The sequence below is a fragment of the Schistocerca cancellata genome, chromosome 4 (genome assembly GCF_023864275.1).
Source record: "Schistocerca cancellata isolate TAMUIC-IGC-003103 chromosome 4, iqSchCanc2.1, whole genome shotgun sequence".
NCBI classification, from domain to species: Eukaryota; Metazoa; Arthropoda; class Insecta; order Orthoptera; family Acrididae; genus Schistocerca; species Schistocerca cancellata.
The window spans coordinates 893,910,885-893,925,156 of NC_064629.1; the positions used below are offsets into that span (position 1 = coordinate 893,910,885).

Genomic DNA, 14,272 nt, shown 5'->3' on the forward strand with positions numbered 1-14,272 from the left:
TGTCTGAGTGAAGCAAAAACAAAGACTCCGTAGAAATTACACAATGGATTTTTGTCCGAATTTTCATAGCCAAGTGAAGCCTGGGAAATGGTCCAATGGGGGTATCAAACTGATCAGTGTCACGTTTAGTTTTGCAGCAACAAAAAAGTTTACTTACTCGAAAGAAATCAGGGCAATTAAGAAAAATTTAATTAGTTATTTCAGGGAAAATGGAAATATTTCACAAACAGCTGCTGATAGCTATGTAAATGCAGTCTCCAAAATATCAAATCACAACATAAATTGAAATTTGTCTGCTTCCCATTTATCAATATACACTTAGTAACAACACAATACTGAGTGATACTGAAATATATCCTATTTCATTCTTTCTGAACAAAGCTTCGAGAAAAGGTCAAATGTTTTGTGAAATGATTTGTCTAAAGTGAGAAATAATACAGATTAATGAAACATTTGACACATCTTTGAATGATGCTAAAAAATCATGTACAGCAAATGAGCTGCCAATTGATAATTTAAAGTTCAATGTTCAACTTACAATTTTAGAATTTTAAAGAGTACTTGAGGATTCTTATCTGGTAGAATTTCACTCAAAGATCTCCTTACACCACTAGCATATGAACATCTCAGCTGATGTATGATCTTGTGCATCATCCAAAGGCATGTCAAATGCTTCTCTAATCTGTAACTTTATTACTTTTAGACAAATCATTTCAGAAAAATTTGGCTATTTTTGTTCAATATTTTTTAATTATACTGGAATTTTCACCGGGAACACACATTTTCATTCTGAAGTGGTTGTTTGAAGTTAGTGTTGCTTTTGCATTGTAAGTAAATTTCCGAGCTGTTCTTTAAATTCTGACTGAATACTGAGATATTTTTAGTTCTCATTTGTGATTTGGGCAATATCTCTGCAGAGAGAGAGTAATTATGACACTATTGTAATGTATTTAACTTCTAGCAGACAACACTCCCAGATGTTCTGAATATGGCTATTTTTGTAAAAACTGACATTCTGAGAGCATAGATATGTACAAAATACAGGTTGATTATTGCAAAGAAGGAAACAGCAACCAGCTACTGTTATTAATGCTATTTATTCACACAAAATGGCACTATTTCTGTGCATAAATAGCATTAACAACAGCATTAACAAATGCTGTTTTCTTCTTTGCAAAAATCAACTTCCTTTGTGATTTGGACACACAACACAACCAAGAATGTTAGTACAACTTTATTACACTGTGGCATGTATGCCAATCTCCATATCATACATTGAACACAATAAGATAAGGCAAATGCATGCAACCAGTAATAACATGATAACTGAGAGCAAGCATGGCACAGCAGAAATTAAATAGGCACTTGCCCATCACAGGTTCTATCAAAAGTTCACTGTATTGCTCTTCCAAGGCAACTCTTGCGGATAACAACTCACTGCTAATGCACATGGCTTTCAAGTGTGTGTGTGTGTGTGTGTGTGTGTGTGTGTGTGTGTGTGTGTGTGTGTGTGTTTCCTTCAGGAACAGCTCGGATTAACGAGATGTCCATGGTGTGTTCCTTCACGAGGCTCTGACTGAGATGACGTGCTGATACTGGGGCGTATGGTTGGAGTACTTAGGGTGTGGGCAGCATTGCAGTCTGCCTTCTCATGTCAATCCATATGGCAGCATAGGTGATGCAGGGGTGAGCTTTATGTCCGCATCTGGTCCAGGGCCTCGTGGTGGTGGTGGTGGTGGTGGTGGTGGTGGTGGTGGTGACCGCACAGTTGGCAGCTGAGGTGGAGGAGACGGCTCCAGTGGGGATGGCGGCTGCATTGGAGAATTGCGCCAGGTTCGTCCACTGGTGATGGAGTGGGGAAAGGGGGGGGAGCGGGGCTCGTACATTGTGGCAGGGACACAGCTGCATCAGGTACTCCATCTAGCAATGCAGATTGGCGAGGCGATATTGGTGTCCCAACCAGGGTTGTCCGGCTGTCCACGCACAGGCGCAACTGGTTGTAACAACACGCACAGAGGTCCTTGTCCAAGCAGACATCGCAGAGACATCAGGAGATGACGGTGGGAATATATTTTGGGTGCCAACCAAACCTACATGCCCAGACAGCTACCCTGCACTGAAACAGGTGATGGCTGCACGAGTTGTTGCCAAACAGTGTGAACTGATAGTAAGACAGAAACTGATCTAAGACAACATTGGACAGGGACTGGGTCATGTACTTTTTCATTTGTGTTTTGAATGTTGTAATCAACATTTCAGCCTCACTGCTGGACTGCAGGTGAAAGGGCAGGGCTAATATGTGGCAAATCCTGTGGGCTTTGCTGAAGGAGGCAAACTCTTGCGACATAAATTGAGCACTGTTATCAGATAACAATGTTCCTGGAATTCCTTTGAAGGAAAATATTTTCTACAGGGCTGCCACAATGGCAGATGTCTAAGTTGACAGGCAACGAACAACATATGGGAACCAAGAGACCGCATCAATTACTATTAGCCAGTATGCATTAGGGAAATGGAGGCGAAATTGATGTGGTCAGTCCCAGGCCTGTGAAGATTGCAACCACAGAGACAATGTTGCCCGCAGGACAGCTTGCTATGACGTGCATTGAAAACATGCTATAACCAAATGGGTGATGTAACCATCCAAATCAGGCCAAAAAACATGACTGGGCTAATGCCTTGGTGCGTGACAGAAGCGACACTTTTCCAAATTGCATTTTAACATGGTGGCCTGTAACACTGGAAAGAGCGTACATAAGCTGTTGAATTGTTCAGCAGTGGAGGAGCTGAAGACCACAATATCATCAAGACAGTTGACACAGCCACGCACAGACCTTGTGAGTTGTTCGAGAAACCGTTGAAAAATCACCAGGGGCACTGGCCATGCCAAATGATAAATGCAAGTACTGATATAAGCCAAAAGGCGTATTAATGACCAAGAGCCGTTGAGAGTCAGCATCAATGGAAAGCTGCAAATATGCATCAGAGAGGTCGACCATGGAAAAATACTGACCACCAATGAGCTTAGGGAAAAGTTCATCAGGACACAGTGATACATAATGAACACTGACAGAAAGTTTGAAATTGCCACAAAGGTGTAACCATCCCGATGGCTTCTTGAAAATGACTAATGGGGCAGCCCATTCACTGGATTCAATCAGTTGGATGACTCGCGAGGCTGGGTGGCGGTTGAGCTCCACCTTCACTTGTTCAGAGAGTGCCATTGGCACCAGGTGAGCCTGAAAGAAATGGGGACTTACTGAAGGTTCCATGGTGACGTGGGCTTTGAAATTATTAGCACAGGAAACAGGGTGGAAAATTCAGAGCATAAAGAGTTGAGTTGTGTATACAGCACTACATCAGAGACGAGATTAACTTCATCGGAAATAGTAAACATGAAAAGGTTAAAGGTGTCCAAACCAAACAAATTTTCAGTGTGTGCATTGTTCACCACCAGAAAAGTCAGCAGACAAACCAAAGATTTATATGTGACTGGGGCAGAGAAGCTATCTAAGATCAGAATGCTTTGTTTATTGTAGGTGACTAATGTATTTGACACTGGTGCTAAAGGGGGAGAACAGAAGTCCATGTAGGTTTGCAAGTTGAGTAGTGACAAGGCAGCAAAAGTGTCAATTTGCACATGCAATACCTTCTGATAAACCTTGACATCAGTAAAAAACTTATTGGGTGCAACAGAGAATGCCAATACACAATTGACACCCAGGTCAGTATCTGAAATAGGCTGCTGGAATTTTGCGTTACAAACAGGAGTCATGTGGCCTGTTTTGTTGCACTGGTGGCAAATAGCCCACCTCTTAGGACAATCCAACCTATCAGGAGTGACAGAACATGATGGACAAGAGGGAAGCATAAAGCGCTTGCACTGTTGTCCATTATCAGGCTTGCTGAGCTGCTGCTGGAACTGTGGCTGCCACACTAAGTTGGCTCAGCCGCCATGATGTTTTGCTCATGTGCGGACCAGTGCCACCATACCACCCCCTGTGAACTGTCCAACAAATGGTGGGTGAGCAGACGACGACGACTGAACTTCTGCAGCCTCACATCATGATTCAATTTGAGTACCCGCAGCCCTCGAAACCTCGAACAATTGTGCAATAGCCAGAACGTCGGAGAGGGAGGGGTTTTCACATTGGAGGGCCTGCTCATGAACCTCATGATTGAGGCCCAATCAAATGATTGCATCATGAACCATTTGGTTACCACATGACTCCTTATGTACATCAGTGACAAAGTGACAATGATGGCAAAAACCATGAAGCTCAGCTGCTTCCAGTCTTATAGGAATGTTCTGGTTTCTTGTGACACTGATAAAACAACTTAAGTGGCAATGACGTGTGCCTGCTTACAAAAACAATCGTATTTTGAAACAAAGGGTCAGTTGGCAAAAGAGTTAATACATGCAAGGAGATAACAAGACAAAAAGAAAGCACGGCATAAGGTAACGTCAGTCAATCCAAGTGCACGAATATGCTGCCACAAATGTTTTTTGTAGGTTTTCCATTCTTTGACAAACTCATTATAAGCCATAAACAGCGGGGGATAAACAACCAGGGTAGCGACAGGCAAAACGAGGTGTAGGGAGCAACGCAGCAGGTGACGTAGATTGAGACAGATCCCTATTCGTCAAAACAGAGTTGAGCATTTGCAATACCTAGGTTTCATTGTGTTACGCTGTGGCGAATGCTTCCTGCTGTTGACCGAGATGCTGCAAGACACAGTAAGAACCCCTTGCTGATCAACTAGCTGGCATAAAAACTCATCAGTAGCACCGTCACACATTTTAGACACAACAGAGGATCAACCAGACTGAAAAGTGCACTGAGAACAATCTCACACTCATCATCACTTGTGTTGTGACTTGGTCACACAACACAACCAAGAAAATTAGCACAACTTTATTAGACTGTGGCATGTATGCCAAACACCATAACATATACTGTACATAATAAGACAAGGCAAATGTGTGCAAGCAGTAATAACATGGTAACTGATCGCGAGTGTAGCATGGCAGAGTTTAAATGGGCACTCACCCGTAGTGGGCTCTATCGGAAGTTCACATTATTACTCTTTTGAGGTGCATTCTCATGGATGACAACACACTGCTGATGCACACGACTTTCAAGTACGTGTGTATTACTTCAACTTCTATCTCTGAAGATTTAAAAGAACTTAGTTGTGCGTGTCAGTTGTCTCCACCAGGAGTTCAGAGCTCTTAGGGACTGTAAGCATGATTCTACCAATTGCCACATAACGTGGACAATATGCAGCAATGAGTAGCACAGAATAATGAAATTTTTTAACAAATACTTATTTTAGCATTTGTGATTAATCTCAAAATGTCAGAATGTGGGGAAATCATAGTATATTGTGGTTAGTTAGTAACTACTTTCTGTGACACAAGCAGCATGTTTTTGGAGAAGCCTAGGTACTGGTTGCTCATGGTCTTTACGCTGGGAGCAGCCATAGAGCACAACCATGATAGCAATGAACAGAAGTAATTGTTAATAAAGTGAAGTGATTGTTTTAAAAGTGATTTTTTTGCTGAAGAGATTAAAAAAAGCATGAATTAATGTGATAACTAGCATCACACATTACATCATCTCTAGACAATATGAATTTCAGCCAGTGAACATTTACATTTTGCCTTTTCCATGTACATTTCATAGATAGAAAGTGTTATGTAGCGTTATAAAGTCAAGGAGAAATGGGTGGATTTCCAACTAACTCAGGCGTGATATGAGAACAAATATACTTGCTATTTTGAATAAAATAATTTTGGGTATTGGACCATGTCATTACATATACTAAAACAACTAAACTGCGAACTTTTCGACTTGCTGTGGTCCTCTTCATGGCAGTAAATTGTGAACCACCCTGAAGAGGACCGCAGCAAGTCAGTCAGACATGGCAGCAATTTAGCTGTTTTAGTAGTTACAATGACGTGACCCAGTACCCAAAATTATTCTATCCAAAATGACTCCAGTTATGGATGCCTGTGAACTCAAAATTTTCTATTTCTCTAAGTAGTATTAATTTTGCATTATATATTCAAATATTTGTCTGTGAGAAAATATCCGTTTTTATGTGTTGGGTGGCATTTGATACACTGATAGGTTTATATCATTATCACAATGTAATGAATGGCCATAAAGAAGAAAATGGATCCATGATGGAATTCCAAGGATGTAATGAATTTAAACTATACTGGTGTCTTTTATGACATACACTGCCCCCTCCCTTCTCAACTAATCATCCTGTTGACAGTAATGACAATTACTATTGTCAATTTGAACATGTGAACACAGCACTGAATCAGCTACAACCATACTAAGTATCCAATATTTTCACCTTTACTTTCTTCAATTCTGTAAAAAAGTTTACATAATAGAACATGCAAATGGCAGCTATAGTTGATGACAGTGAAGTAGATGGTGGTATGTAATTTATACAGATATAGCCTGACCTGTAGGAAATTCAATTTTGTTTCTTTTATTGTTCGATTTGATGTTAACTGAAAGTCTTGGCATCCACAAAAAGAAACATTATTAATGACACTAAAGGAAGCCCAGTGATATGCCTGAAGTCTCATCATTTAGTGCTAGCAAATAATATGTTTGCTACAACATAAACACTATCAGCACTGTACAATTTACATAAAATAAAATAAGCTAGTTCATAATACTGTACTTGCAAGTGAGTGAGTCTGAATGTAGTAAGAGTATTTTGCAAACATATTAAGTCCTACATTAATTCAATATTAGACATGAAAGAAAAGTAATAATAATACGATGAACTATTCTGTCTGTGAAACTGAAGACTACTCCAAGGAGTATGAACCTGATATGTTTGTTTCTGACAGGCACTAATCTTCTAATAGCCTACCTTCAGGCAAATGGACAGCATCCGTAAATTGTTTGAGAGGAGTGCTAATGTCAACAAAATCTTCTACAACACGACTAACAACTGCATCCTGGATACGGTTCTTCAGTTCATAGAGCTTCTGTGATAGTGCCCTGTACAAACAACAGTTGAAAACAAGTTTTAATTAAAAGTACTACTGGCAGACAATTGTAAGTTATGAATCATATGGCTAAGATTGTCCAGAATGGCTTTTATATCCTCTGGCAGTCATCAAATATCTTCACGGAACACTAGTTTCTTCCAACACTAATATTCAAACTCCATCAAAAACAAATCCTAAAAATATAATACAGCAGTGAAATGTTTCACAACAAACTGCAGTGACAATGTACATCTTTACTTATTACAAACTTTGTAAAACATCACATTTTAAGAAAGTACACAGTTAGGGCTAAGAAATTACTTCCAGAAGTTGAATTTATGTAACTGAATAATAACTGTGATGACAATGATATGCACTAAATTGGATATGCAGAATATAAGTACCTTGCAATATCTTGTGCACGGGCTGAATTACCAAGTCCCTGATGGCACAAATCACTTAACTGATGTGATAACATGTCAACCTCATCACAAAGCTGCAGTATTTCTGCTTTGTGCACTCCTGGCAATCCTTCAGCAACCTGTAAAAGGTCATGCAAGAATCTCTCAATTTTAATTTCAATTGATTTCTTACAATTTAAAGTAAAATCCCTTTCCAGTGAATCTCTGGTGACTGAAATAATTGTTCCTTTAATGGGGGAGGGGGTATCCTTAAATAGGAGTTTACCTTATTTACAACAAAGGGGTGACTAGAATGTAATTTCAGACTTTTTAGATGATAAAAGGTTTTGTTAATTACAAGCTACCACATGCTGGAATCTTAGAGTGAGTGTTGCCTAGCTTGAACTCAACAGGTTTCCACTTTCAGGTTACGTATAAAATAACCAGTTTGCATTGTGATTTAAAGAAAGCATCCAAAAGCACGTAGACATTGGTTTTATTCAGATGTGAGAAATGACACAGGATGAACATGATAATGGAAGTTAAAAAAGTCCTTAAGTAAGGTGTTTTGTTCAATTAAAAAAAATCAACAAAATTAGTTTGCTCCTTTCTTCCAAAATAACACACTGACAAGTGTGGTACTCCAGTTGGTTGATTCTGGAAGAACTGACACAACTGATGAAAAATAGAACTGACAGAACTGACGAAAAATAGTTACTGGAAATATCTTGTAAGTCAATCACCTTTTCAGCATCATGATCATCATCCTCACTGTCACACCACCACCACCACCACCACCGCCACCTTAATTTTAAGTTGCTCCTTCACAAGAGAATCATACATCTCACCTCCATCTGGGTTATGAATCAAATTGTCATGAGAAACAGTCCTGAACTGACTCACTTATTAAAACATCAGTAATGATTTTCTATTCCTCTTTCAGAAATTTAATTCAAATACAAATGATTTTGTAGCAAAGCCAGAACTAGCAAAACAGCTCAGTTTTGTGTTAGTCTCACCTTAGTGTGCAGTCTGTAAAATGATAAATTTCCTTTATTGTGTTTGTCTCAAGGAACAAAATCATCCCGGCCGCCCCATTGTAACTGGTTACCAAGCCCCCACAGAACGTATCTCTGCCTACGTAGATCAGCACCTTCAACCCATTACATGCAGTCTCCCATCCTTCATCAAAGACACCAACCACTTTCTCGAACGCCTGGAATCCTTACCCAATCCGTTACCCCCAGAAACCATCCTTGTAACCATTGATGCCACTTCCTTATACACAAATATCCCGCACGTCCAGGGCCTCGCTGCGATGGAGCACTTCCTTTCACGCCGATCACCTGCCACCCTACCTAAAACCTCTTTCCTCATTACCTTAGCCAGCTTCATCCTGACCCACAACTTCTTCACTTTTGAAAACCAGACATACCAACAATTAAAGGGAACAGCCATGGGTACCAGGATGGCCCCCTCATACGCCAACCTATTCATGGGTCGCTTAGAGGAAGCCTTCTTGGTTACCCAGGCCTGCCAACCCAAAGTTTGGTTATTGATGACATCTTCATGATCTGGACTCACAGTGAAGAAGAACTCCAGAATTTCCTCTCCAACCTCAACTCCTTTGGTTCCATCAGATTCACCTGGTCCTACTCCAAATCCCATGCCACTTTCCTTGATGTTGACCTTCACCTGTCCAATGGCCAGCTTCACACGTCCGTCCACATCAAACCCACCAACAAGCAACAGTACCTCCATTACGACAGCTGCCACCCATTCCACATCAAACGGTCCCTTCCCTACAGCCTAAGTCTTCGCGGCAAACGAATCTGCTCCAGTCCGGAATCCCTGAAGCATTACACCAACAACCTGACAACAGCTTTCGCATCCCGCAACTACCCTCCTGACCTGGTACAGAAGCAAATAACCAGAGCCACTTCCTCATCCTCTCAAACCCAGAACCTCCCACAGAAGAACCCCAAAAGTGCCCCACTTGTGACAGGATACTTTCCGGGACTGGATCAGATTCTGAATGTGGCTCTCCAGCAGGGATACGACTTCCTCAAATCCTGCCCTGAAATGAGATCCATCCTTCATGAAATCCTCCCCACTCCACCAAGAGTGTCTTTCCGCCGTCCACCTAACCTTCGTAACCTCTTAGTTCATCCCTATGAAATTCCCAAACCACCTTCCCTACCCTCTGGCTCCTACCCTTGTAACCGCCCCCGGTGTAAAACCTGTCCCATGCACCCTCCCACCACCACCTACTCCAGTCCTGTAACCCGGAAGGTGTACACAATCAAAGGCAGAGCCACGTGTGAAAGCACCCACGTGATCTACCAACTGACCTGCCTACACTGTGATGCATTCTATGTGGGAATGACCAGCAACAAACTGTCCATTCGCATGAATGGACACAGGCAGACAGTGTTTGTTGGTAATGAGGATCACCCTGTGGCTAAACATGCCTTGGTGCACGACCAGCACATCTTGGCGCAGTGTTACACCGTCTGGGTTATCTGGATACTTCCTACCAACACCAACCTATCCGAACTCCGGAGATGGGAACTTGCTCTTCAATATATCCTCTCTTCCCGTTATCCACCAGGCCTCAATCTCCGCTAATTTCAAGTTGCTGCCACTCATACCTCACCTGTCATTCAACAACATCTTTGCCTCTGCACTTCTGCCTCGACTGACATCTCTGCCCAAACTCTTTGTCTTTAAATATGTCTGCTTGTGTCTGTATATGTGTGGATGGATATGTGTGTGTGTGCGCGAGTGTATACCCGTCCCATTTTCCCCCTAAGGTAAGTCTTTCCACTCCCGGGACTGGAATGACTCCTTTCCCTCTCCCTTAAAACCCACATCCTTTCGTCTTTCCCTCTCCTTCCCTCTTTCCTGATGAGGCAACAGTTTGTTGCGAAAGCTTGAATTTTGTGTGTATGTTTGTGTTCGTTTGTCTGTCTGTCGACCTGCCAGCACTTTCATTTGGTAAGTCACATCATCTTTGTTTTTAGGTATATTTTTCCTTCGTGGAATGTTTCCTTCTATATTATATATATATATATATATATATATATATATATATATATATATATATATATATATGCCCAAACTCTTTGCCTTTACAAATGTCTGCTTGTGTCTGTGTATATGCGGATGGATATGTGTGTGTGTGTGCGCGCGCGAGTGTATACCTGTCCTTTTTTCCCCCTAAGGTAAGTCTTTCCGCTCCCGGGATTGGAATGACTCCTTACCCTCTCCCTTAAAACCCAAATCCTTTTGTCTTTCCCTCTCCTTCCCTCTTTCCTGACGAGGCAACCGTTGGTTGCGAAAGCTAGAATTTTGTGTGTATGTTTGTGTTTGTTTGTGTGTCTATCGACCTGCCAGCGCTTTTGTTTGGTAAGTCTCATCATCTTTCTTTATATATATATATATATATGAACACTATTCCTGACTCTGCTCTAATCTTAGTATCTAAAACTACTACGTTACCTTCCAAAAATTCCTAGTCATCCAGTCACTGCTATTAGAACTCAAGTGTAAGGTAGTACTCACACATTCCTACAGAACCCAAGCTTACATTTTACAATAATTAATGTATCACAGAAAAGTGCTGTCAATTTTTCTTTGCTCATTTTGTTTCTATCACATTTTCTTCTAGGTTCAATTTTTTTTAAAATTTTCTATCATATATTTTTTGTTTGACAAGAGAAGACTTTTGAGGGAACTAAAATGTAAAAGACCCGCAATGTTTTGGAACTGAAATTTTTTCTGGCCCAGTGACACATTAGTCAACCCCAGTTGAGCTTGTTAGACTGGAGTACCAAAATACTGGCCAAAATGTTTAAGATCAACCTAGAAAACGTAAGTATCGAAGCCTTCCAACCAAGATAGAAATTAAAAAAAAAAAAAAAAAAAAAAAAAAAAAAAAAAAAAAAAAAAAGGATTTAATTTGTAAATTGTTTCATATTCATTCATTAAAAGTGAACTCTTCCTAAATTAGGGTTCATTACAAATGGAGAATGTTGTTCTAAAGGCAGTTACACTGGGCCAAAGGAAACATCCATTAAACATGAAAATTTCTTAAATATTGGTTCACTGACATTGGGTTTAACTGTATGTCTGAAGAACAAGCAGTTCATTTCCTATAAACAGCAAAGAACTACAAATCTATTGACACATGTATATTTTCAAATTAAGGTAGTGATAGTGGCTGCTACAGCATGATCAGAACTTCCAGTGGTGGCTGGAAACATCACAAGTCTCTATTTGATACAATCATTTGGCTAAAGTTTACATACTATGGCTACAATACTATGCACTGCCATGCTTGTGGGCATATTGCACTACAATATTTTGCCATGTGCAGTATGTCAAAATGTGCTGAAAAACTGCAATTTGGTATAAACAATGGCTGGTACCACTTCTAGTGTTAGTTTGGGCATTTTACAGAACACTCAAACATGGTGCAAAAGGACTTTGTGCAACTGATAAAATGTGTCAGTTGAATAATTAATGCATGCAAAATTTTAGACTGGGCAGCATCTACATGACTACACTAACTAGATACATGTGAACACAAGCACAGCAATTTTATGGTAGTATAATTTCATTATAATGCTAGTAAGGTCACTGTTATTCACTACCAACCACCAGTTTATGATTGATTTAGCACACAAATTGGACCACTAAAACAAAATAAAATGGAATGCTTTAGCTACTGAAAATGAATATTACTGGAAAAATATACCCTGTAAGAAGGTAAAATGAGTCACAGTCAGACTCGACTCGACTCCACTCCACTCATTAGCTTCAAACAAAATCCCTAAGGAGCACTGCATTTCACTTCAACATTCCTTTAGTAATCTGTTGTATCATCCATGAGGGCAGTGATGCTCGTGAGCTTGCAACTGACATTTATATATAGTTGTAACTTGGTTATTGGTGGTGTATATCGAGCCAGGCAGACCTTGACCACAAGAAGTGGGCTAAGGTGAATCACAATAATCTGTCTTTTCCTGTTCAACTTATCCTCAACAGCCTTTGTTTGGATTAAGTGTCTCAAAAACTCTCATCATCCCTCCTCACTGCTTTGCTTTGTATAACTACCCTGCCATCTGACCAATGCTTTCTAATATGGAAGATGATTGTCAGAACAGCTCTGAGAACGAAAGGGCCCAAGAGAGTCAACAATGGAGGAGAATTGTGCAAGCTTAAAAAACAATAAAATTATCATTTTTATACGATCTAAAAAGCATAGGGCGATTTATATATCTATGGTGCTGGTGTGAACTTGTTTTCCTCTACGGTCTGCTTCCGTGGTTTCCGCCATTTTGGTGTTGTGCCGCGGTCCGCTCAGTCGTCTGATGTCCATCGCCGCGGGCAAGAGGGCCACACAGGAGGGCCCCGTCAACGACGCCAGGTGCTGCACGCGTCTTCTGGCTTCTCCACCACGCACCATCTCTTATCCCTCCGCCTGGATCTCCACACGCAACAGTTGTCATCTAAGTAGGTCGTCATAAATGCTAAAATAGGCGTTATGATTGAATTCGCTTTGCTCGTTGAGGATTAAATGCGGATCTTTACTTTTGTTAATCCTCAACGAGCAAAACGAATTCAATCATAACGCCTATTTTAGAATTTATGATGACCTACTAAGATGACAACTGTTGCGTGTGGAGATCCAGGCCGAGGGATGAGAGGTGGTGCGCGGTGGAGAAGCCGGAAGACACGTGCAGTGCCTGGTGTCATTGACGGGGACCTCCTGTGCGGCCCTCTTGCCCACGGCGATGGATATCAAATGACTGAGCGGACCGCGGCACAACACAAAAATGGCGGAAACCACGGAAGCAGACCATAGAGGAAAACAAGTTCACACCAGCACCATAGATATATAAATCGCCCTATGCTTTTTAGATCGTATAAAAATGATAATTTTATTGTTTTTTAATCCTGACAAGTACAGATTTTAACTTTGACATCTACAATTTTAATTAAATATTTTTAATATAAAAAAGATCTACTGAATACAGTATGTGCAAATGGAATGTAACAAATGTACCAGACGCCACCTGTCGGTAATAGTGTTATAATTAATATAAATGACGTCCACTCTGTCAACCAATTTTATGTGACGTAGCATGTGAAAGTTGCTGGATTTCGACGGGTTACTCCAGTAACTGAAATATCAGGTACGTTCTGGTACATTTGATGTTGATTAGATAGGATGAAAAAGATTTGCTTCCGTGAAATAGTAAATTAGTATAATTATTTTTACAGATCTGAAGATGGTTCTGAATGAACCGAAACCGGTCATATGAATAATTAAAAAAAAAAAAAAAAAATTGCAATCAAGACGGATTTTAAGTAACATTATAAAATCACTGATTGCTGTTATCCCATAAGACATTATGTCTGTTTTTGCAAACTAACCACTTACTTCACCAACTTTCCACCATCCCCACACCTTTACCTCCTGCATTCCTACGTCACTGTTCATACCACACCCCTCATGACCATTGCTTTGCCACTCTTTGACACTACCTCTTCCAATGTCCTTACGACTCCAAACCCACCACCTCATTCCTTAAACCACCTTACCAACTATATCCTGACCCACAACTACTTTTCCATTGAAGGGAAGTTATACAAACATCCCACAGCACTGCCACGGGCACCCTACATGACACCTTATTATGCCAACCTGTTTATGGGCCTCCCAAAAGGCCAAGCCCTTAGTGTGGTTCAGGTTCATTGATGATAACTTCATGATTTGGACTCAGGACTAACACACCCTATCTTCATTCCTTCACAACCTCAACATTTTTTCTCCCATCCA

At 40.6% G+C, this 14,272-nt stretch overlaps 1 protein-coding gene across 2 annotated transcripts in view; it reads right to left on the reverse strand.

The window, feature by feature from the left end:
* LOC126185056 (vinculin) overlaps positions 1–14,272 on the reverse strand; it is a 267,137-nt gene that overhangs the window by 133,665 nt on the left and 119,200 nt on the right. For both annotated transcript variants that reach the window (XM_049927816.1, XM_049927815.1), the window contains exons 9-10: positions 7,429–7,565; positions 6,904–7,034 (exon numbers count right to left, since the gene is read on the reverse strand). In XM_049927816.1, the coding sequence (XP_049783773.1) occupies positions 6,904–7,034; positions 7,429–7,565 (268 nt within the window). The remainder of the gene's footprint in view (positions 1–6,903; positions 7,035–7,428; positions 7,566–14,272) is intronic.